Here is a 25,518-nt window from a genome sequence, read left to right as displayed (position 1 = left end):
GTTTGACCTACGAGTGTCAACTAACAGGGGCGTTTCCAGGTTTTTTATTAACGGGTGGCACAACAGGGGGATGCGGGGGGGGGGGGGGATTAATTATATCAGAATAAATACAAAAACAAACAAAGTGGAAACTGTTTAAAAATTCACAGATTTATGGGAATAATAATGGGAAGAAAATTACTGCGCTGGGATTACCAGGGCGTAACGGCAGGAAGGCACCTAGCAAGCCTTTGTTTTAAAAAAATTAGCATCAGATTTCAATTGTCTGGATACACTTATTGGGGATTGAACTTTAATTCCAGACAAAATGATTTTGTCTACTCTGTACTACGGGCAGTAGTGGTTTTTAGGCGACACGGGCGGTTGCCCAGGGTGGCATCGTGGTGGGGGGCGGCATCACGGGCATCGGCAAAAAAAAAAAATGCTCGTACTTGTGCTGCCCCGACGTCAGCCAGTGCATATTGGGAATGGCATTGGCACCGATCAGTTTTTGTCAGGTTAGGGCTGTGTGCAGACAGGAGTGGTGGTAAGGAGGACCCAAAGCGCAGACGCTCAGAGGCAAGAGTGTACTTCAAAACAGCTTTAATGCTAAACTCAAACAGTAACAAAACCGAGACGCCAAAAATAAACTTACACAGCAAGATGACAGTAGATCACCAACCAGACACAAAGAAACACAGGGCTTAAATACACAGAGGGAGCAATCAGGGAATGGGTAACAGGAGGGAAACACAGCTGGGGCAAATCAGGCCTAACGAGACCAGGGGAGCAAAACCAGACGCATTTACATGAGACACAGACTTTCAAAGTAAAACAGGAAACATAACACAGACTGAGCTAAAGACACAGACTCGCATGCAGGCACTGCAACAGAGGGAACAGAGGCATGGGACCAGGGCAGACAGACACTGACTGGACACGGGGTTATAGCAACTAAGGATACACAGAGACGCCAACTAGACAAGGGGATACAGCTGACAGGGGAGACAGAGCAACTAGAGAAGACAGAGACATAAACCATAAGACAGAACTCAAAGAAACCAAAGACTAGAAATGATAAATAATATAATAAACTCAAAAACCCTGGGTCAACGACCCAGGCATCCTAACAGTTTTCTATCGCCCTTTTGCTGGGAGTAAGGGCGCCCTCCCGTTTGCGAGGTGCGCCTGCTGCTTGCAGCGCAGAGAGGAGAGGGCGGGGCGGCGGGGGATTCTCTGACCGGCTGGAGCAGCATCTAATAACCAACTCGCAAAATAAAACAAAATAAAAACAAACCAACAAACACGAAAACACCAGACATCATGATACAGACTTATAATTTGCACCGATGTTTTTTTGAAACTCTATACACAAAAAGTGAGCGAGAGCCCTCGGTGCGCCTGCTCGCTGCTGAAGTCAAAGTAAACTTTATTGTCATCTCCGCTACAGTTCAGTATATAGAGAGACGAGATGACGAGGCTCCAGTTACAGCAGTGCAAGTAAACAAACAATAAATATAAAATGAGTAAGAAAATAAATATACACTTTAGGACTCGGGGTAAAGGGATCAATAACAATTTAAAATTCATAATTTACAGTTTGATGATTTAAAGTCTCACACACAACCTGTCGAAAGGGGAGGGGGGCCGGCTGCTTCCAAATAGAGCACATTTCATTCATAATGATGTACATCCAAGCCCATCATGTATTCATGATTTGAATCCTGGGTTGTGTGAAATCTCAGAAATGCACCCTAGACAAAGTGAATCTGTGAACTAAGGTGTAGGTGTGTTAGATCATGTTGTGGTGATGCTTGGGTTGGGGGATCTGTGTTCATACTGGAGTGCAAAATTAAAACCAATGGAAGATGGACAAGAAAAGTTCAAAGCCATCAGGTGCTCAGTTTAGAAAAAAGGCTGTGGACCATTAACCAATGTTCGCCCTTGATGGCAGAGTGCGGCACCTGGAGCCAGGAACAAGCTTGCAAAGAGCATGCACATTTTTTGCCGCCTGGGCACACACAAATTAATTGGGAGACGCAGACTGATGCAACAAAAACCAGTAAGCAGGGTGTACACTATAGTCTATATAACACAGGAGTGTTAGGCTATTATGTACACGTTGGCAAGTTGTCTGAAACAAATGAGTGTGCTGTGTGTGCAACAGTGCGGCAAACATTACTCGTCCTTTTATTTAATGCACAAGTAGTGCTGGTCATTATCTGGTAGCTAACTGGGTAAGGGTGCCATGGCTCTGTAGCTCTGTCTACTGTTATTGGGAACATATTTAGTTTCAAAGGAAGTTACGGGGCTTTCCCTCCTTTGTAGAGGGCTTATATTTCACCAAAACTATCTAATATGCATATTCACACACATTATTATAATTATCATATTCTTTTTTTTCTTTAAAAGAGTGTTTTAAAGAAAATACATTAAGAAACTGATTATTTTTGATATATATATAGATATATATATATATCTATATATATATATAAAACACCCAGCACGCCCCTGCGGGCGGTTTGTCCTTGAAGCTCGGGTCCTCTACCAGAGGCCTGGGAGCTTGAGGGTCCTGCAGTATCTTAGCTGTTCCCAGGACTGCGCTCTTCTGGACAGAGATCTCCGATGTTATTCCCGGGATCTGCTGGAGCCACTCGCCTATCTTGGGAGTCACCGCACCTAGTGCTCCGATTACCACGGGGACCACCGTTACCTTCACCCTCCACATCCTCTCGAGCTCTTCTCTGAGCCCTTGGTATTTCTCCAGCTTCTCGTGTTCCTTCTTCCTGATATTGCTGTCATTCGGAACCGCTACATCGATCACTACGGCCGTCTGCTTCTGTTTGTCTACCACCACTATGTCCGGTTGGTTAGCCACCACCATTTTGTCTGTATCTGGAAGTCCCACAGGATCTTAGCTCGGTCATTCTCCACCACCCTTGGGGGCATCTCCCATTTTGACCTCGGGACTTCCAGGTTATACTCGGCACAGATGTTCCTGTACACTATGCCGGCCACTTGGTTATGGCGTTCCATGTATGCCCTGCCTGCTAGCATCTTGCACCCTGCTGTTATGTGCTGGATTGTCTCTGGGGCATCTTTACACAGACTGCACCTGGGGTCTTGCCTGGTGTGATAGACCCCAGCCTCTATGGATCTTGTGCTCAGAGCTTGTTCTTGTGCTGCCATGATTAGTGCCTCTGTGCTGTCTTTCAGTCCAGCCACTGGTAGGATTTCTGGATATCAGCCACCTCCTCTATCTGCCGGTGGTACATACCGTGCAGGGGCCTGTCCTTCCATGATGGTTCCTCGTCTCCCTCCTCTTTCTTGGGTTTCTGCTGCCTGAGGTATTCACTGAGCACTCGGTCAGTTGGGGCCATCTTCCCAATGTATTCTTGGATGTTCGTTGTCTCATCCTGGACTGTGGTGCTGACACTCACCAGTCCCCGGCCCCCTTCCTTCCGCTTAGCGTACAGCCTCAGGGTGCTGGACTTGGGGTGAAACCCTCCATGCATGGTAAGGAGCTTTCTTGTCTTTATGTCAGTGGCTTCTATCTCCTCCTTTGGCCAGCCTATTACCCCAGCAGGGTACCTGATCACGGGTAGGGCGTACGTGTTGATGGCCCGGATCTTGTTCTTACCATTCAGCTGACTCCTCAGCACTTGCCTGACCCTCTGCAGGTACTTGGTGGTTGCAGCTTTTCTAGCGGCCTCTTCATGGTTCCCATTCGCCTGCGGGATCCCCATGTACTTGTAACTGTCCTCTATGTCTGCAATGTTGCCTTCTGGTAGTTCAATCCCCTCAGTTCTGACTACCTTCCCTCTCTTTGTTACCATCCGGCTACACTTCTCCAGTCCGAATGACATTCGGACTGGAGATATATATATATATATATATATATATATATATATATATATATATATATATATATATATATATATATATATATATATATATATATATACAAAATGCTGATTTTACAGCAGCAAAATTATTTAATCTCTGCAGTTTAAACATTAAATAAGCTTTCTGCCTGCATTGAGTGGCTAGTCATACAAGTGGAATCATTAAAAATGCTTCCACTTGTATGGTGAGTCTAAACTTTGTTTTTCAACTCGGTCCATCACAAAAGGTAATGCAGCAAATTTATTTTGAATTGAATGATTTATATAATTCAGAATTAACATTATATCAATATATCAAATAATACTGCTGAAATATAATAGTGCAAAAGTAACACGACAAAACTCTGCTCAGACTGTGAATCTTATATAGTGATTTCCTACTCTCCCAGAGCACTCTATAGAACATGCCCTAGTCACTTTCTCTAAACTGAGTGCTTCCTAACTCCATTCACACTCCAATGGATGCACCAGAGAGCAACTGGGGTTAGTATCTTGCAGGCATGCAGACTGGAGCAGCCAGGGATCGAACCACTAACCTTCCAATCAGTAGGTGACCTGCTCTACCTCCTGAGCTACAGCCACCAAGTGGTAAACATGAGTAAACCGTCACTAGGTTTTGGATAAAGTGTACACTCACAAACCTGTCAAAACTGCATTTGAAACGTTGGCTACCACAGCAGTATAGTATTGCAACATGGCATTTGGGTCTACTAACTAAAATAGGAACATAAATAGTGGAGCATTGCCAGACCTGGCCCACATCTGGTTGACATACACCCTGCCATGACACCAGTCAGTCAGAAGTGCCAGCTTGATGCCGGACCCGAACCAGACCTGTTTTCTATGAGCCTGGGCTACATAAACCAAACCACAATCAGGCCAGATGCAGCATACGATCACATAAACAGTGCCATCTACACCAGGCCTGGCCCATATCTGGATGACATATCACTTACCATGCCACCAGTCAGCCAGCAGTGCTGGCTTGACACCAGATCCGGGCCAGGCCTGTCTGCTATGTGGGATATAGTGCTGCAGAACTGTGCACCTCCTCATTCTTTTCCCACATGTTTGCACTGAGTAGGAGATGCTCTGTATCCCATTGTACACGTGTACAGTGACAATATTATTCTAGCATACATTTTTAAAATAAAAGTGGAATCTAGCCACAACAGTCTGATTGTGAAATGCAAAGCAGGCATTTTTTTTTATCATCATGAAAAATCGTTTTTGACTGTTTCTGCAGCTACAGACCACAAATCTTACTCTTTATCTAAACCCCTGTAACTCAGATCCTACTAAAGTGAAAGTACATTCGTTTTTTCATTTCTTGCTTTAAACATCTTATATACACGCTGGCCACACGTTGGGCTGGTGTTGGAAACACAGATTTGGGTCCATGTTGCCATGTTAGCATCACACAGTTGCTGCAGATTTGTCAGCTGGACACCCATAATGCAAATCTCCTATTTCAAAACATCCCAGGTTTTCTGCTGGACTGATCTGAGTTCAGTGAACCCAATGTTGTGTTTGAGGTAGCTGAGCGCTGTGACACGGTATGTCATCCTGCTGGAAGCAGTCATCAGAGGACACGGTCGTAGTAAAGAGATGGACATGATCGACAATTCTCAGGCAGGCAGTGGTGTTTGAACGATGCTCAGTTGGTACTAATATTTTACTGAAAATGTGCAAACTGTAGTCTCGGTTTCTCAGTTTGGTCTTCTGCTGCTGTGTCTTGTGCATTCAGAGATGCTCTTCTGCACATCTTGGTTGTAAAGAATCTTTATTGGTGTTATTTTTGCCTTCCAGTCAGCTCAAAGCATTCTCCTCATACATCTGACATCAAGGTGTTTACACCCACTCACTGGATGCTTTTACCTTCTTCAGGTGATACTCTGTGAACCTCCTCTATAAAAGAAGGATGTGAGGAAAAATCTGGCACCAACACTCATGTCACATTTTGGTCACCTTGACCATGTCAGCACACCTGAGTTGCTGCGATGTGATTGGTTGATTGGTCGTCTTAAAAAGCAGTTGAACAGGTGTATCTGACGAAGTGGCTGCTCACCGGATGTGAGTGAAAAATTATTAAAAACCCGGGATGTCGTAGGCATTTGTTTCACCTGCGTTAGTCATAGTTCCAAACTCCAAAGAAGGATCATGAGTATTTTCACTCGCTGAAACGTCCTGGAAGCATTTGTTCATCAAATGTTTTATAAATATCTTTTAAAAAAGGGCAGCACAGCCTCATTTCCTTTACTCTGCATTTATAGTCGGCCTATTTTCAGAGAGGAAATTTCCCGCTGCTTCTTCTGAGCAAAGAATGATTATTTACAGCTGAATTTTAAGTGAATAAAACAGTAAATGTAATATGTCCTTTGATAGCAAGTTAAGTTTGAGGTTTACTAGGTGACATCAGAACTATAGAAAAGTCAGCATGTGTGCGGATCAGGATGAAGAGAATAAAAACCCTGCTCTGCCAGACAAAGAAGAAAAAGCTACAAAGATGAATATTTTAGAAAATATGACGACACAGTCAAATATTTTACAAAGCCTACAGGGACATTTTAATCGCCCAAGTTGGAGAAAATATTCCAAAGAGTGTAAAATATGAAATGATCCCAGATTACGTTCATTTCTGGGAATATAATATTTAAATCTTTTCCTTACACAAATACAATAAACATAAATGTTTATGGGCCCAGAGCCGTCATGCTGCTGTTTGAAGTGCCGTCAGATTATCTGATAGATTTGCATGTGTAACTTGTCTCAGTAATTTGCATGATAGCGAGAGAGGAGCGGGCGAGATGGGAGGAGGTGAACACAGAGCCACTGATCAGCTGTTTGTATTAGCAGTTATTCGTCTGTGCGTCGTGCCGGCGGACATAAAGTCACATTCGAGCAAAAGTGAGAAGTGGGTCAAAGTAGCTACAATAAAGTGTACATACAGAAAATAACCAATAAATAATGAATACACCAGATTTCAGAGCTCATGTTGCTAACACTTGCTATGCTAACTCACACAGTCTCATTTGTTCCAGCTGAGTGAACAAAATCTGCACCGTGCACTTTTTTAACAGCTGACTGAACTCTGTGGTCACTAATAAAGAAATAACATTAAGCTGCTTTTCTGTGTCTTCACATCCATCAACCGTATTAATGCAACATTACCGATTTCCTGTTTGTGCAGCTGAACACATGAACACATTATATTAACACATATACACAGCATATCGACTGGTGTGTAACAGAAGTGGATTTCCTAAAGCTGCTCGTGGATCAAGTGGCTCTACAGCGACGAAAAGACAGGTTGTGTTTGTCCTGAGCTGAAAATAAAAGGTTGAGGGCTGTTTCCCATAAACTGTTCAGTGAAGTGAGATTTACAGAGTGCTGGGACAGAGGAAGGCTATCAGCTGCACCTCTGTACAACACGTCTGTTAGTTCTTCAGTTACTGATCCCTAAAGGTTATATTGGGGGATGTTTTTAGGGGAAGCATTTGCCTACATTTACATGTAAGGCTGAGCTGTGACACACTAGACTGTGGTTACAATTGTGGGGTGTGGCAAAAATAAGAGAGGCCTAAAAGAGGCCTGTGTCTACAACTGAGCCAGATGTCTGGCTGCTGATGGTAAGACCCAGCCATTTTTTGGGAATGTCAATTCAGTTAAGCGGGTGTGAATTAACTGGCTCGCTTAACAAACAGCTGAGCTCAGTCAGTGGCTCATTTGTCTTGTGGGCCTGATGTAGAGATCCCAATAGTCTCTCAGTTTACACCACCTCAGCTCAATGAGCTGGCGGCGACGTGAAGAAAAGGTTTCCTGGACTCTGCAATCCTGATCTTTATCAGCGTAACCACAGAACGAGTCAGTGCCAGAGCTGCTCAATCAAAGGTCTGCAGCACTGCCTAAATATGGATGATGGAAGATGGATGATATGTCACCACTTCCTTGCACTGTGCCAAAGAGAAGCTAGCGCGTCTTGTAAACGGGCGACTTCAGGTGATATCGGCTCAAACCTGCAATCATTTTGGTTGCAGCTGACATCACAAGCATGACATTGCAGGACACATGTCACTTCTAGTTCTGCTCCATCTTTAGACAACCTGAACATTTACAACGCTCGCCTTATTCTGCAGCACATGAATGAAGTCTGTGAGCAGAACTAACAAGCTCCGCCCACAGGACTGATAAAAGAAGCCAGAATGGAAACGCCGAAAACTCTCTGCTGATCCTCTCGTGGCCCCTCGAAGATGGCTCCAATGGTGAGTCTGAACTTTGAAGCCTCAAAGCCTTTGTCTGCTGCCAACTGTGGGTGGAAAGATAAGCTATCAGCTAATTCTTGGATAGCAAGCTGCACCCATAAACCTACTTGTGGTGTGGTCGCAATAACTGACTATCCCGACAGTCCTGGGACTAAAATTTATAGATGTCTGCCAAGTGGCAACCTCTGAAGAAGCATCTTAGTCACATGGTAGAGTGCACCGTACTTTATTATTCCTTGCGAGCTTATTGGGAACCATGACTGTGCTTTATTTATTAGGGGCTCAAACTAGTGACTGAGACAATAAATACACATCGGAAGTGTTTAGTAAGGACACAGATCCAGGGAGCTGGAGGATGTTTTCCCTCTACAGTCTGCAGACGTCATTCTGAGACTTTACCCTGCCCGGCCATCAGACAGAATGCAAGGTTAACACACTTCAGCTACATCTATCTTTTAAATACAGTCGAAGAATCAACCATGGAAGCATTTAAAGTAGCGAGCAGCACCCATCTTCACACACTGCTTCACCTTTCACACCGGAGCAGAGCAGCTGCTGCTGTAAACTGCTGCAAAAACAGCCTTTTAAATGAATAACAGCCAGTTAGTGCAACAAGTAAAGTGCTGCAGCTTCTCTGGATCAGCTCACTCTGCTGTTCATATGAGGAAGAAGGAAAATAACACCAAAAAAATCAAAAGTAAAGCATAAAAAAAGGCTTGAAATATTTCACTTTATAAGTAATATAATACAGATTAAATAGAGATTTATTGATCCTCTTGCTGATCAACCACAGACCTGCTCATCTGTCTAAAACACTGAAGCATAAAATCACACGCGACTTAAAAGATGAAATTCACAGTATCACATCTGCACAGACGCTACAGGCCTGCTGTGATGCAGCATTCCACAGTCTTTGTTTAAGCTGTTAATTACTCAGCTTATCTGCCCAGAATCCAAGTCAGGATTTGGACTTTGTGCTAACTGGTAAGGAATAGTAAATCCAGGAATGTGTCCAGTTTGTAAGACAGGTAATCAAAGTTTCTGTTTCTTGTCTTCATGAACTTTACTGGAAGGAAAAAGGAAGGAAAAAGAAGCTGTGATCGCCAGTGTTGTAAATTCCCTGAATTATTCCTCCAAGCTACGTCTCTTCAGTCTGATTCTTCACTCTGTGTTTTTTAATAGTGATGAAATGAATTCACTCCAGTGCAGCTCAAATGTGAACACGTCCATCGTGCTCTCACTGATGTAAAGCAGGCCTGAAACCTGCACACTGGTGACAAACCACACTGTGCAGACCACCTTTAAGCTTAATCCACATGAATTAGTAACTGGGTAGACTGGGGGGGGGGGCATGAATGGAAGCGATATATAGCTGGGTGTGTTTACAGTCACTCCTGGTCATCCTCTGGTTCTCTGAGGCCCTGACTGTGCATGGTCTTCCCTGTGATCTCCATCAGGGCCTGGGCCTCTGGATCCACATCCAGGATGCTCTTCTTAGCTCCGCCCTCCTCACCCTGTAAAGCAAAATAATAGGTACAGAAAATAAAAACACAGTTTTTAAAGGAAACAGCAGGTTCATGCAGAAGAACTGCAGCTCTCGTGGTGCAGTGCATGCTCTGTGCATGCACTGATCAGCATTAGAGTGCAACAAAATCTCCTCAGTGTGAGTTTGCCATTAGACAAATTCTGCTGTGTGAAATGTTGTACTTTCATATATTATTAATGCAATATACAACTGCACAAAAAGTTAGTGCTCTGTGCATATTAATTACCTTGAAAAATAATTTAGGAAAGTAACATAAAGTGAGATTTGTGGAGTACTAGCACACTGGGCGATAAACTGGTCTGTCTGCTAAACCTGCAGAGTTACTGATCCCTAAAGGTTATTTAGGGGGATGTTTTGATGGGAGGTCTTTGCATACATTTACATGTAAGGCTGAGCTGTGTTGTGACACAGAGACTGTTGGTTACAGTGGTGGGCGTGGCAGAAATAAGAATAAGAGAGACCTAAAAGAGGTCCGTGTTTATGACAAAGCCACCTGACTAACAGCTGTTTGGGTATCACCTTGTTGCTGCACAATATTATTTTATTTCTGTCAAACTGTGCTATCTTTGGTATTACTTGTAGATTCAACAGAAGTAATGGGAACAAATGATGTGTTTTATGACAGGCTGCTAGTGGCAAAGTGTCTAAAAATGTAATTTAAGCATTTAATTTGAAAGAAATCTAAAGAATAACTGTGAAAATGATCAGGTACAGGGAGTGGACAGAAAAAGCCGCCAATGTTCAAAGAAAACATTTGAAAGAGCTTCAAAAAGCCTGGAGAACGATTGCTCGGGAGTCCTTTGAATTTAAAAGGAATTGCTCCTTGGAAATAAAATATGAAGAAATGAGGGGTGGCTCAAGACTTTTGCACAATATTGTATGCAGGGATACTAAAGAGGAGATTCTGTCTGTTAGTCAGGAACTTTGAAGGAATAATGCATGTTTCCTCTTTGTCCTCTCTGGAGCATCCGAGTGTGTGTGTCTCTGTCGACTTTCTGAAAGTCAACAGAGCCCCTTATAATCCCGTGCGCCTTATGTATGAACTCTGGTTGTGTTACTGACCTGGAAACGATTTTATGTGCACGGCGCTCGAAAATCTGTCAGATGTTTCAGTACGACTTTGCTAAGCTACGAAGCCGCACCGCTTGATGGATTGTCGGAGCATTACGGCTATCGTAGGCGGAGCCTCGCGGAGTGATACGTACTGTGCTTCAACATAATGTTACCGTATTGTGTGTGTATAAGCTCTTTTTAAGTTTTGTGGATATTATACATGGTTATGCTGAGGATGTGTCGGCCAGTTCCCACTGGAAATGCCTTTTGGTTAAACTGTCAGCGAGGAATTTGCATTTGCACTGTGAAATTTTATATAACTTTAATGGACATAAAAAACAGCTGCTTGTTTAAGTGAAAATACATAGATTTTTTTTTTTTGCACTAATAAAGTTGAGGAGTTGTAAAGTATTTTGTCTCGTGTCAATTATATCGTCAGTTATGTCGTTATCGCAAATTTTCAAATGTATATCATGATAAATATTTTTGTTCATGTCGCCCTGCTCGACTATCCCAGCAATTTTCTTTTGATTAGACATAAAAGCTGCAAACACTAAAAATGGGCTCTAAAGAGAAACTTTAGTTAAGGCCCAAATCACACAAAATGCAAACATGTATTTCTTTGGTTTTAAACTCAACGTTTGACGGAGATGTTGTTTGGCTGTTTGTGTTCAGACAGCCACACATTGTTGGCTCCAGGTACACCGACTAACACCCAGTGTAAACCTTCTGACTCTAGGTCAGCACGGGTCTTTATTTTGCCGAGTTTATAGAAGAATTTGAACAAGTACTCTGACCTCCTCGGGCTCTGGGGGTTTTCCCACAGCCCACACTTCCATGGAGTCCAGGGTGAAGTCTTCGTCTCCAGAGAGCTGAGGGCTGCCATACGTGGTGCACTTGGGTCGTGCCCGGCTATGACCGCGGCCAAAGTCACTATCCAGCCACAGGCCGAAATAGCCGTGCTGACCGCCCATCCCCTGATGAACACCAGACAACACATCTTTATGTCAGTTAACACAAGCAGGTCACACAAAACAAATCATTTTCGGGGGCCACTCAGGGGCAAATAAATAAATATCGTCTCTTTAGCCGCTGTGTTCAGGAAACCAACCGAGTACTTTTCTATGCTGAAATCTAACCAGCAGGTGAAAGTATGAAATGTTCAAATGATTTCTAAATGATCAGAAGATGTGCTTAGTTTGTCAGGTCAGGCTGAACATAGCTGCTGTATGAGGTACAGAGCCACATGCTCCTGAGTATTACAGCCTGCTTACTGCACCGCTGAGATGATGATGAGATATTCCTGCACTTCTGTGGGACTTTCTGTTGAAACTCTTCTGATTCTGGACAAAATCGAAACTTTTACTCTTTTTAATTCTGCTGTCCAATTATTCGAGTCATAATTGGCAGATTTCTGTTTACTATCATCTGTAGACCCTCAAATGTCAAAGACAGCGCAGCTCTACATTACACCTGAAGCACAGATACTACACCATCATTGCACTGTGACAACAACAGGTGACACTGATATCACTGAGTGTAGCTGTTGGATCAGTGAGCCAACACTGCTACCATCAGGTCAGAGATAACCAACATGCTCAGCACACACCTCAGGAGAATTCTTAGATAAAAGGGTAAAAAACAAAGCTTTTTAAGATTCACTTTCACACAGTCTGCTATGTTCCCTAAATCACATACAGCTTCTCTAAAGATATTAAGGCTCTGGTAAAAGTAAGAGGTCATGTGTGAGGATATCTGTGATGAGCACAGGCCCTGAGGAACATTAATAAGTTCTCTCCAGCTGAACGAGTGTGGTCTCACCAGTCCGTTGGGCATGGTCTGCTGGTTCTGATTGAGGTACATGAAGTGTTGGTTGTATCCTGTTGCTGTATAAACTCTCAGTTTGGGGCTCACAGTGAACAGGAAGCATCTGGAGTCACCTGCGCGCGCGCGCGCACACACACACACACACACACACACACACACACACACACACACATATACAAATTATGAAGATGTGAGAGGAAAGTCAAGGGACAGCCCACAGTATTCAAAGCAGTGGTGTTACTTCCTCAGTGTTTCATTTCATCCGTGTTTTCAGATGAGTCTCTACCTGCTGCCTGACATATTTGTATCTATTAGAGCCGACACACTTTCTTTCTTGTGGTTAATCTTTTACTGAGCTGTAAATCTCATCTGATTACGTACTGCTGTGGAGCGCCTTAGAGAAAAACCAAATGATGCTTCAGTGATTTGACATTTACAGATGTCTCAAGTAGAGCTGGGCGATATGAGATTTTTTCATATCACGATATGTTTTTTTCATTTCAGGCGATAACGATATCTATCACGATATAAGCCAAATAACTATATTTGTAAGATTTAAATGTGCCGTTGCTCACAAGTAAAATGTGAAATAATCAGCAGCTTGTTTTGATTTAAATATTTATTTCCTATAATAAGTTCAACAGGGTAGATGTACTTAAGGAACATGAGACTTTTTCAGATAAATAAAGGCAAATATTGCAAACTACACAAAAGGCAGCCGCTAAAGCGTTTAAGTTTCAAAATAGAACAAACGAAACAGACTAAATTGTCAATTCCACTTAGAAACAAAATATTAATTCTAAAAATAAATCTTAGTTTGTTTTACAGAAGAACAGACAAAACTGACTAACTTTTGTCAATATCAAATAAACTGAGAACTAAAAGGAAATTCTCAATCTCTCCTTGTTGTATAGCTGAGCTTTTCAAACAGTTTTAACAGTTACTTTAGTCTGACAAAAGCCGAATGACGAATTAGCGCTTCCAGTCAGAGACTGAGGCTACGTCCACACGTACACGGGTATTTTTGAAAACGGAGATTTTCCGTTTTCGTTTTAAAAAATAATCCCGTCCACACATAAAGGCAGAAATGAAGGAAAACGCTGCTAGGAACATGCCAAAGCAGCAGGTGGCGCTAGATTCCTAACCGTGCAGAAATGTTGGCCAATCAGAAGTCTAGAAGCCTCGGTGGGAAAAAGTAAACAAAGCTGGGGCATAGAAGCAGAACCGAGTCGTATGTGTGGAGGGACAGTAACTGTGTGTATATGTAAGCATTTAAACACTGCAGAGAGTAGAATTAACAGTAACAGTATTGTAGAAATTCATTTCACCGAAACAATAACGTGGCGCACAGTGTGACGCATGCACCAGTTTATTGTATTTCCAGACTTGCTTTCGGCACAATTTACAGTGCACGCTACTCTGTTTTTTGTCAGACTTGAAATAGCCGAAATACCTTCACACTACGGAACTTCTTTGGCTCTTCCGTTCGACAATCTCTCCGGCATTGGAACCATCATCTGTTTTCTCTTCGGTCACGCTCGGTTGATTTTTCTAGTCGGCACACTCATTTCCTCCATTACGCGCTGGCTCCATTACCCGCTGGCTGCTTCCCAAACAAACACACGTGCGGCTTGGCACTTGTGCTGTACATAACAAGTCACGCGACGTGACGCTGCGGCTGTGATTGGTTCGGCTCTGCGCTACCTAATTTGGATTGGCTGACCTTTTTTTTTTTTTTAAGAGGACAAGAGCGGCGAGGTCTATCGCGATAGCTTAATTTCTCTATCGAGTAAAAGTTATATCGCGATACATATCGTTATCGTTCTATCGCCCAGCTCTAGTCTCAAGATATGCACAGAAAAAAAGTTCTGCAAAGGATGAATAGCAAAGAGGTTTGCGTTTAAAACGCAGCCACGGCTCAGAAGCATAAACAGTAACGCAGCGATTTATTAAGAGCTCTTTGCTCCAAACGAGCAGCAGCTTCTGGGTCAGAAAAATGAAGCCAATGCAGAAGAACTGCAGCTCCTCTCGTTAATGCAGACTTCAAAATGAGTCGAGGCCCACATACTGCCCAAATCCACAACATTTAAAATGCAGACTAAAGAAATAATTTCTGTAATGTTGGTGCCTTCTGGAGCTGTTTTACTGATGACAAGTAATACGGCTCGTTGTTTGATACAGCACCAATGGTTTTACCAGAGAGAAAGTTATGCATCCATTTAATCCACATTGTCATTTTGATGCTAAAATCCACACGCCAGCAGAGATGTGTTTGATATATTTACATATAAAATATTAAAGGAATATAACAAAATATGTATAAATATTTGTAAAAATTATCTTAGGTGCTTTTTTTTAACGTTTTATAATTTTTAGATTTGCTGTGTTTTTTTCAAATATTGTATCAGTCCAGTTAAGATGAGATGAGATAAGCTTCACCACACATGAGAAATTTGTTTTGTTACAGCAGTAAGTGAACAGTGCAAAGTTACATAGCAAAAATAAAAAAACCACTGGAATAGGATGAGATGATATGAATAAGAATAAGATACTGTACACAATAGAATAGAATAAAATAAAATACTATATACAACTGAGTAAAATACAACGTTGTTAAAAAAGAATTGCACCTAGTGTTATTGCACATACGGCAATAACACTGTTGTGTGTGTTTGGTCAGCTGTGAAGTCTTTGTTGTGGAGTGTGACAGCAATGGGGAGCAAAGACCTGCAAAATCAGGTGAGTCAGTGCACTGAAACGTAATTCTAATGAATGAAATATACTTGACAGAGAAATCGACATCATGCCTTCTGGCTGGATGGTGTGGAAAGTTGTGGTGTGGGCTAAGAGGGGTTACATCTTATTAAGTCACGATGTAGATCTTCCACAGATATCTAAATCACGCTTAATATGCACTAACTGGTGTATGCTCTGAATGACAATAAAGTATCGATTCTAATATATTCTATTCTATTCTAGACTAGAGAACAGGGGCTTCAGAAAGATGAAGAAATTCAGCTAGAAACAAAGTTTTTATGTGTGGCTTGTTTCATGTGAATCGTGTCTAAACCACAGCATCAAAGAACTTTTAGTTTTCTTTTAAAAAAAGTAACTTCCTGTTCGGCCACTCAAGCCTGTGCAACAGACAGGTATGACTCGAACCCGCGAAGTTAAACACTCACTGATTTTTCTTTTAAATCTGAATGTATTACTTGGTTTTACGACAGTGCCAGCAGCTCTCAAAAACAGGTCACTGTGATTTGTGCGGTCCCTTCTTGTAGGACCACAATCAGAATGATTTATTTCACTTGGCTAAATGTTAGAATAAAATATTAAAATATTCACTTTGTGGCCTTTTTTTACATTTTAGAGGAAACAGGAAAGCTTGGAGAAAAAAATGACATTAATGAAGTAACATCGTGGCAAACCATATATGCATCTGTCCTTTTATATGATTCTGATTACAGAAACTCCCAAATCACCACACTGTTAAATTCTCCCTGAGCGGCTGCATCAGACAATACTACTTAAAGAAGGATCATTTCGAGCTGTGAATCATGCAAAGCTACCCAAATACAGTGCAAGAATAAAAATGAGCACAACAGGTGGACTTCAGCTCTTTTGCAGTGGGAGCACTAGTCTGTGGCATACTTACCCTGAAACTGAGGTTTGACCTCCCAGGTGTGGGAGGCGAAGCCCCCAAAGACCTGCCCCTTGGTGTCTCTGATAAGCAGCAGGGTGGGCCCCTGCTTCATCAGGCCGGCCACCATCCTGGTAAAGCTCTCCCCGTGCAGCCGAGTGGAAAACACAAGCCTCCAGGGGGCGCTGTAGCCATCTGGCAGCTGGTGAGATTAAAGTGACGTGTGGAAGAATATGTGTGACATCTGATGAATGATTTGCTGTTATAATAAAAATCACACTACAACAGAGGAGGTGGATCGGGAGTCTGAAAGGTGACGGAGAACCTGTTCCCCTCTTGTTACTCAGATCACTGAATGTCTTGTTTCGCCACTTTGCATGACTCAGTGCTTTTAGTTCTTGTTATCCCACTAACACTCCCCCTATTCTTCGCAGCTCTCACCGCACTCTGCATGTGCGCTGCTGGAAAGACGAGTAAATGCTGTGCCAAACCCACTGACCAACCCCACTCAAAGACAGCAACTACTGCCCGCTCCACTCTGTTTGTAGTAGAGTATATAAATACAAAAGCATGGTTGCTTGGCACATTCATTTAAATTAATGCACTCCCAGCCTCTCCCCTAACCTAAAATTAACTCTACCTAGAAGTTAAAACCAAGTCTTAGCCCTCAAACAGGCCCTTCAGAAGGCGTGCGAACATGAGAGTTGATCGAATTTCTTTTACAACATTTCATATCTTTGATTGTCTGAAGCTCAAACAAGTTCTCAGAGACACAGGTTCACACACTTGCTTTTGTCTTTGGTTTCCTGTGACAAACTACTTCAATCGCTCACTCGTGAGCAGGCGAGCAGTTCTTGAGAAAGCTGCAAGCCACAATCTCTCCATTCTGCACGGCCAGAACAACACACATTCAGCGAGTACATCTTTTATTGTAAACATTTGGACAGTGATGCACCTTTTGTGATTTTGCCTCTGCACACAGGCCTCTTTCACCTGCATCGATCTCTGTTTGAACCCCCCATATGGAAAAGACTCAGATGTGGCCTACTTCATATAGTGAATCATATAAGGCTTCTATGATTTACTCATGAAAGCGTTCATATATTGTTTTAGTAAGTATCCAAAACATACAAGTTTCATTTATATAATTTTTCAAGGGATCTTATATCTGTTTTCACTCTTGTATGCTTTTCATACAAGTTTCATACAAGACAGATACAAACTTCATAAGATTTATATATATCTTTTCCATATGGGTCGTAAGTGTTAAAGCTACATGTTTACCTCTGATCAATATCAGTAAAAGCAGTAAAACAATACAAGACATCTGAGCAAATTCTGATAGACTGGTGGTGATAAATGTGTTGCAATAGTTAGTCGATTCATTGATTCCGATTACAGATTCTGGTTAATTACAAGGAACACTATGTAGGCAGCTACTTTCTGTTTTAATGGTTTAAAGAAGGCTTTTCCTTGTTTGAACATGAAAGCACCCTGAGCTTTCATAAATATACCAGAGACTCATATTAGAGTTGCAATATTTAATCAAGTAATTCCTTCTCCGATCAACAGAAAAACAGCTTGTAAAAGACTTAAGAGAATAAAAAGGAAGAAGCCAAATGTCAGAGCTATTTGCTTGTCTTGGTCTCTAAACTTACTACTTGAATGTTTTTCCCGTTTTACTAACATGAAGAACAACATTACAGCAAAATATGGAAGATGCCAGCATGTCTGCAAACACTCGCTCCTGGTCGGTGGCTCGGTCTCAAGCCCTGCGTGACTTGACCTTACAGCGTCTTAGATGCAAACAGGCAAGTTAACGTTACATGATTAGCGGTCATGTGACTGCAAAACCTTAATGGAAGTCTATGGCAAAAACAGCGATCCGATTCGATCTCTAAAAGCTGTCATGACACACTAACAATAACATTTTGTAACTTTTTTTATCAGTCTCGTCTAAGAGGAGACTGATAAAGAAATCGACCCAAATGGCAGATGGCCCCGCCCCTCCCTGAGCCTGGTTCTGCTGGAGGTTTCTTCCTGTTAAAAGGGAGTTTTTCCTTCCCACTGTCGCCAAAGTGCTTGCTCATAGGGGCTCATATGATTGTTGGGTTTTCTCTGTATTATTGTAGCGTCTACTTTACAATATAAAGCACCTTGAGGTGACTGTTGTTGTGATTTGGTGCTGTGTAAATAAAATTGAATTGAACTGAATTAAGACGAGAGGATTAACCAGGTAAAGATTGGCCATTAAAGAGTGTTTAGTTTCACAGTTCGCTCGAGCCTTTGCTCTGTTTTTTTGGTTGCAGACCTGTGTTATTCAAGTCAGCAAAGTTTCAAGAGTTAATTATCCAACTGACAAAAGCAACTTGAGAAAAATGAAAGTTTGGAGAAACATCTTTGGATAGTTGGAGCCTTGTGAACGTTAATTTGACTTGGCTACATTTGATATGAGTTTGCTGATTTAGGATGACAAAAATCCTAAAATGAGAGAATAATGTCTTGGTGTTGCTCTTACTTGGCACCAGAGATGGGCAGTAACGCGTTACTATAATCTGATTACTTTTTTCAAGTAATGAGTAAAGTAAGGGATTACGCTGCGTTACTGCGTTACTAAAACCGTGATTTCGTTTGCGAGAGTGTCTCCTCACAATGATGTAAGCGAGCGCGACGTTCGTGACAACAGCTGTGTGCAGATCAACAATGGATCATATATCGAGTGCGGCAGAGCGTGCAGCGTTTAAGGCGTGGAAGTACTGACCTTACTTTGGGTTTGATTCCGTAAAAAGTGACAAAAACATTAGTGTCCGCTGTTCACTGCGTGGGAAGAAAACTTCTTTTTACAGCGAAAAAAAACCCCTAAACGTCCGAGCAAGCACCGAGTAGCTACGACGTAATGGGAAACTCACAGAGAAACTCGCGGATCCTCCCACTGACATGACGGCTGTGGCACACCTGCACCAGGGCAAACCTCCGCCTGCCCCACTCCTGCTAAACAGGTGAAAATAGAGCAACAGGACCGCTGAGTCTTTGATTTTATTTATTTTCTGCTGTGAGTGTAAACACAAAAAATATTTTATTTTATGTGCTGGAATGTGCAGAAAATAGGTTTAAATGTTAAACAAATTTCTTCCAGTCAGAGAATGTTGCATATGATTAAATGTTTGCTTGATGCATAAAGTTAAGAGATTAAATCCAATAAAACAAGTTTTAAAAAGAGACTTTTCCATCTGATTACATTTTGTATGATGGATTATGTAGAAAAAGTAGAATTGGGCTGAAAGATCTATCACTTTATCACCTCTTCAGGTTGTAAATCGTGTTTTTAAAAAGTAACTAAGTAACTAATTTCTTTCTAAAACAAGTAATCAGTAAAGTAACAGGATTACTTTTGGGGGAAGTAATCAGTAATTAGTTACTGATTACTTTTTTCAAGTAACTTGGCCAACACTGCTTGGCACCCACCTGTACAGACCACATCAGGTGCAGCCAGTAAAAAGACCTACTTACTGAACATACATACATAGACTGCAAGTGTAGCTACAGCATTACACTTCGTTGTACATGTACTGTGTACATACATGTGCAATAAAAGGCTATTCTATTCTATTCTATTCAAATAAAGGAAAGATTTGTCGTCTTCACACCGAGAAACAGCTTATTAATGTCACACAGGTATGAGACATCTGAAGCAGCACCAGATAACTGATGTCAAGGTGTAGGTCTCATGTTGGAACTAGAATCGGCTGGATCGCTGCGTTTCTAAAAACTAGAGCACCTGAATACAGTTTATATGTTTGCTGTTCGCACTGCAGTAACACAACTAAGTTCTCATTAAGCAGGCAAAACCAGAAGTGTAACACCAAAATGTTTCAGGGTGTCTGAAAGTTTTTTGGTTTTTTTGACTCCATAAAAAAGCAAAAATATGCTGGTATATACTGACCTGTGGAGCCAGAAACATGAGGGTGGGGATGTCCAGTAGACACTTCAGTTCATTCCAAGGCGTCTCCCTGCAGGGGGGCAGCAGCGTCGGGGCTGGCCGGTTGCTCAAAGACACACTCAGTCCCTCAGCTACCAGCAGCTCCAGGTACTGTGATACCTGCTGTACCCTGAAGATCCAGTCTTCCAGACAGGAAACATCACAATCCCCCTCATCTAATGAGAAAAGGGGAAGTAGTAGATTTAAAGTAGATTAAGTCAGAGAAGTAGAAGTCAGAGTTTCTAAAATATTCAAGAACTTCCAAATCAGCTCTACCTGATGGTTTGAGCTCAGAGCACATCTGCTCTGCCAGGAGTTTTACACCCAGGGAGATGTCACCCATCCTCTCTGGCTTCCAGCCCTGCAGGCGTCCTCTGTGGACCAAAATCTGAACTACAGCAGAGACCAGGTCCTGGAGGAACTTTAGTGAAAGAGCAGGAGTGCTGTAAGAAGCACAGACAACAAATGCTGCAGAAACCAACACTACACTCTACTCACCTCCAGCACCTGCTCACATGTGACAACCGCTGCCGCCCCTGCCGCATGCTGGGACATGGCCATGACGAGGGGGACACGTTCTTCTGCAGTTCCCCGCAGAGTGTCTGCAAGGAAGACGATCAACTGCTCTCGGCTGACTCCAGAGGGGCCGGCGTATCCAGCCTTCCCCGTGGCTGCTGGAGCTGCCAGTCCAGGGTCGATGCTGGACATGCACCGGTAGACCCTCCTCACCATCGAGCCTGGTGCCACGCTGCCCACTGATGACTGGGAGAAAAAAAATGTTTAAAGAAACCCGGTGACAGAAAGCACCTCTACACCAAGTAGTCAAAGCATCATAGTCACAAAAACAAATCCTGCCTGATAGGAAAAGTTTAAAGATGTACAAATGGAAAACTGGACTTCTTAAAACATGTGAAACCTGATGTAATGAAGTCGTGATGTTACATAGAAACTATTATTCAGGCTTTTACCTGTTCCATCTGCTGACACACTTTTAAGTCTTATTTTGAAAACATTTAGTACTGCTTCCACAGTCACACCTGCAGCATCTCCAGCGTTATGGTCTTCCCTGCGGCGCCCCCAGCACCACCCTGGAGCTTGTCAAAAACCCCCTCAACCACGGGTCGCTCCTCGGGACGGAAACGGGCCAGCCGCTTCTGCACCACCACACTCTCAGCGTTACCCATGATGTTCTGCAGTCACACACAAAGTACAGCAGAATGGAAATCATCATTGTGTGTACGTACTGCCAGGCAATCGAATCCAATTCAAAGAAAAGCAAAGCAATATTACATTTGAACCAACCTAAAGATAAATCGATATCAATGAAAAGAGGAGCAACGGCTATTTTTTTAACCACTGGGCGAGAGGCGGGGTACACCCTGACAGGTCGCCAGGCAGTCACAGGGCTAAAAGTCGAAGAAGCGAAACCAGGTGATGAGTTTATGGGCTCGCTTAAAGAAGCTAAAATGAAAAGAATTCGATGATAAATTTTTTAAACCTCCTGTGAGCTGAGCAAATTAATCAAGTTTAGAAATTAAGAAGAATACATACTGTACCAAAGACAAAAATGTAGCTAAGCCTAAATAGTGAAGCAAATGTGCACCTGCAAAGGCGGCAGGGGCGACTCCCATGGTTGCAAAAAGACTTCTGGTTGCATAGAAGTCTAAGGGAAAATCATACTCTGCTCCCTTATGAAGCCACCTGATTAAACACTTTCTGAAGAATTTATGGGCTCAGTCTTCAGAGGCATCATAAAAGGGGGCAGACTACCAAGTTAGGTGGGAGGGGACTGGGCAAGTTCCTAGTTCTTTCTAAGGTATGGACATCCAAGGTATGGACATTGAGGCTGTGGACAGCTACAGGTACCTTGGTGTTCATCTGAACAACAGACTGGACTGGACTCATAACTCAGACGCCCTCTACAGGAAAGGGCAGAGCAGGCTGTACCTGCTGCGGAGACTCAGGTCGTTTGGAGTGGAGGGCCCACTCCTGAAGACCTTCTATGACTCTGTGGTGGCTTCTGCTATCTTTTATGGTGTGGTCTGCTGGGGCGGCAGCATCTCTGCTGGGGACAGGAAGAGACTGAACAGGGTGATCCGAAGGGCCAGCTCTGTTCTAGGATGCCCTCTGGACCCAGTGGAGGTGGTGAGTGACAGGAGAACGGCGGCTAAGCTGTCATCCCTGATGGACAACATCTCCCACCCCATGCAGCAGACTGTGACAGCACTGAGCAGCTCCTTCAGTGGGAGACTGCGGCACCCACGGTGTGGGACGGAGAGATTTCGCAGGTCTTTCCTCCCCACTGCTGTCAGACTCCACAATAAAGACTTTAACTGATCAAGCACACACATCCATACATATGCAATAATACTAAGTGCAATAATCCTTTCTGTCATCGTTGTATTTTTACTCAGTTGTATATAGTATTTGTATTTGTATTCTATTTTTATCTTATTGTATATTTATTTTATTTTATTCTACTGTATATAGTATTTTATTTTATTCTATTCTGTACAGTTGTGTACTGTATTTATTCTTATTGTATTCTAATTTTTGCCTCATAACTTTTGCACTGTCCACTTCCTGCTGTGACAAAACAAATTTCCCACGTGTGGGACTAATAAAGGTTATCTTATCTTATCTTAACCAGGATGACCTCTGAACGGTGAACATCGACACATGTGACAGGCATGTCTGGACCCGGTTTGCAGGGCTTTGGGACACAATGAGCAGCAGCATTTAGATGCTTTATGATGAACTTAATTGTCTGATTAATAAAACATTAGGTTCAGCTGCTTCACTACAGCAGCGTCTCCTGAGATCTCTCCTGGTTAGGCAGATGTGAAAGCGCCACTGTGGGCTCACTAACTGGCTCAGTGAATACGTTGCACTCCCAGTGCTGATTAAGCTTTATCATTTAGTGGTGACTCCATAGTGGCCTGTATATTATGCCCCTCCGATTAATATGAATGGAAAGGACACAACAGCAGAAACGCTAGATTTTATAATGTAGTCCAGCACACATGGACGGATGGCCCTACATGTGTTTTCTTTCTGTCTTAATCAGCTGCTGATGCCTGAAAACACGTTTAAAATCTTTGTCTTTCTGAAGGCGTTTCTAGATTCCCGAAAAACTCATCCAACCATCCGAGAATAAAAAACAGCAGCTTCACCGAGTAACCTGCGACAGTTTTAACTTCTTTCTGTGGACGCGGCCATCTTTGTTTGGACTCAGGAATCGCAGGTGCACCCGGGAAGGAGGACAAAATTACTCTTTATCATTGCATTGACAGGAAAGTTTTTCCACCCGATGATTAGAGGCGTCCTTGGCTATTCTAAAGATACACACAGAGGTGATTTAGCGTTTAAAACGAAGCTAGCCAGGCTACTTTTCATCAGCGGTTAGCTGACACCTGGATGAATGCTGGGGTTAAAGTAACAGAGCCCAGCACTGCTTCATGATTATCCTTCGCCGAAAACGTCGTGTTTGATTAGCGAAGACAGATTTTATGCACCGCGGTCTCCGACAATAACAGTAAATGTGTCCGTGAGGCGCAAACCTTTGAATGAAAAAGCTGCTAAAAGCTTTCCATCCTGTGACAGCAACACTTCCGGGTCTTGCAGGAGCAACAGCCAATGAAAGAACGAAATGTCCACGCGCTCCAGGGAGGGGGCGGAAACAATGCGCGTGAGCAGCCTGGGCGCGTTCAAAGCGTCTCAGGTACAATACTGAAATACCGGAATACCAGTTGTATTCATACAATATTTCTGAACATGATTATCAGATAGATAATACTATATACTCAAAAATAAATGGTATACTATAAATACTATTCGAGCAATTTGTACGACGTACATCATTTTTTAATATTTACATAAAGTGACATGGTATAATAATATTGAAACATTTATTTTTAGCAGGCATTTGTCATATGTGCATATGAAGTGATAAAGTGTAAAATTTGTATGAAAAACCATGTGTGGAGTTTTAAAAAAAATATCCAATGAAGGCCATATTTATCCTTGAAAAAACGTCATAATTTCATAGGCAGGAGATTACTGTGAATGTGACTTTATCAAATGAAAGGAAAGACTTTGTAATACCACATAAATCGGCTTGCATCATATCTCATTTCTTTCAGCACACTCAGATCCTGGGGCCCGTCACATCAGAGGGCTCCTGGTTTTTAGAATATACATGAAGTAACACAGCTCGATGACAAGACACAAAACAACTATTAAAATTGATAATCAATCCCATAAAGACAAAAAAGAACCACAGGAAGAAGAAAAACAACTACAAAGAGACTCTAAACTCTCAAAATACCCACAAAGAAAATGATACAAAGGTCTCAAGGATATATTTTTAAAAAAAAGAAAACTCATTCTGCAGTTTCTGTAGTTTCCCTCTTCCTGAAAAACTGAAACAAATAGTAATTTATTGTCCAGTTTTCGTACTTTTGTCTCAAACCTGAATGTGTGACTCATACACAGTACAGCCCTCATAAAGAGCTTGTATTGTTTTCATGCTCCCGTCCCCTCTTTCGCCAGTAGAGGGGCCACGAGAGTAACTAAAGACAGACGGGAAGGTCCTCTGCAGAAACAGCAGGCAGTTGGAAAAATGCCTTTTAAGGGCATAAGATTTGCTGTGTGAGTGCTCGGAGTTGGATGTGTCGCATTGTAATGAGGGCTTTTGAATATGAAGGTGACGCATTGCCATCTGCTTGCGTCACATAAACAGGATATGGTGGCAAAGCAGAGAGTGCAGTATAAGAAGAACCTGAGAGTTAGAAGACCAACCCCGGAGTGCATCCACTGCAATAAAGCCACAGATAACTGGGTCATAAACCTGAATGACTCAGTGAAGTTTTGGTAGCACGAATACTAAATGGAGTTATCATCACTCTTCTGAAGCTCAGCAAAATGAATTAAAGTGCTTCTTAGGCACATTTTCTGGTGGACCTCCACCTGCCTCCATCTGAATTTGAACCTCACTGCCTCTAGGCTTTTGCTTAGTCCTAGAACCACACCTTCCAGATTTTTAGTCTTTCTGCAAGTTTGCTCTCATGTCTGCTTGATTCTGCATTGCTCTACTTCATAGTAAAGACCTACCCACACACATTCACAGTGTGAACTTCTGTTGACTGTAGTGGAACTTAACGGCACCTGCCATAAAGTGTTTAAAGTTGCAAAAACACATTTGGGAAAACTCAGCAGCGAGTCTTTCTCCAGAAACTGTGTCTGGGTTTCTCAAGAACAGGAAAAAAAATCCAAAACCCTTGGTGTGAGCAGTTTCAAGTAGGAAGTATTTGCTTTCTAGTCTCTAC

General features: G+C 42.4%; 1 protein-coding gene across 3 annotated transcripts; it reads right to left on the bottom strand.

Moving 5' to 3' along the window:
- Nucleotides 1-8,356: 8,356 nt before the first annotated feature.
- Nucleotides 8,357-23,890, bottom strand: meak7 (MTOR associated protein, eak-7 homolog). 3 transcript variants are annotated; one of them, XM_080303368.1, is made up of 10 exons: nucleotides 21,795-23,726; nucleotides 21,494-21,597; nucleotides 21,229-21,381; nucleotides 20,690-20,953; nucleotides 20,468-20,612; nucleotides 20,156-20,367; nucleotides 16,228-16,414; nucleotides 12,567-12,685; nucleotides 11,543-11,722; nucleotides 8,357-9,660 (listed from the first exon to the last, which is right to left on the bottom strand). In XM_080303368.1, the coding sequence occupies exons 3-10, from the start codon at nucleotides 21,373-21,375 to the stop codon at nucleotides 9,535-9,537; spliced, it is 1,380 nt and encodes a 459-aa protein (XP_080159494.1). In that variant the 5' UTR covers nucleotides 21,376-21,381; nucleotides 21,494-21,597; nucleotides 21,795-23,726; the 3' UTR covers nucleotides 8,357-9,534. The 3 variants fall into 3 exon arrangements, with proteins under 3 accessions (XP_080159494.1, XP_026028265.1, XP_026028267.1); XM_026172480.2 differs by lacking the exons at nucleotides 21,494-21,597; nucleotides 21,795-23,726 and adding an exon at nucleotides 23,752-23,890; XM_026172482.2 differs by lacking the exons at nucleotides 21,494-21,597; nucleotides 21,795-23,726 and having other exon boundaries at nucleotides 21,160-21,299.
- Between the last annotated feature and the right edge of the window lie 1,628 nt (nucleotides 23,891-25,518).

This window comes from Astatotilapia calliptera, chromosome 7 (assembly GCF_964374335.1).
Source record: "Astatotilapia calliptera chromosome 7, fAstCal68.1, whole genome shotgun sequence".
Taxonomy (NCBI): domain Eukaryota; kingdom Metazoa; phylum Chordata; class Actinopteri; order Cichliformes; family Cichlidae; genus Astatotilapia; species Astatotilapia calliptera.
This window is presented reverse-complemented; position numbering and strand designations above follow the sequence as displayed.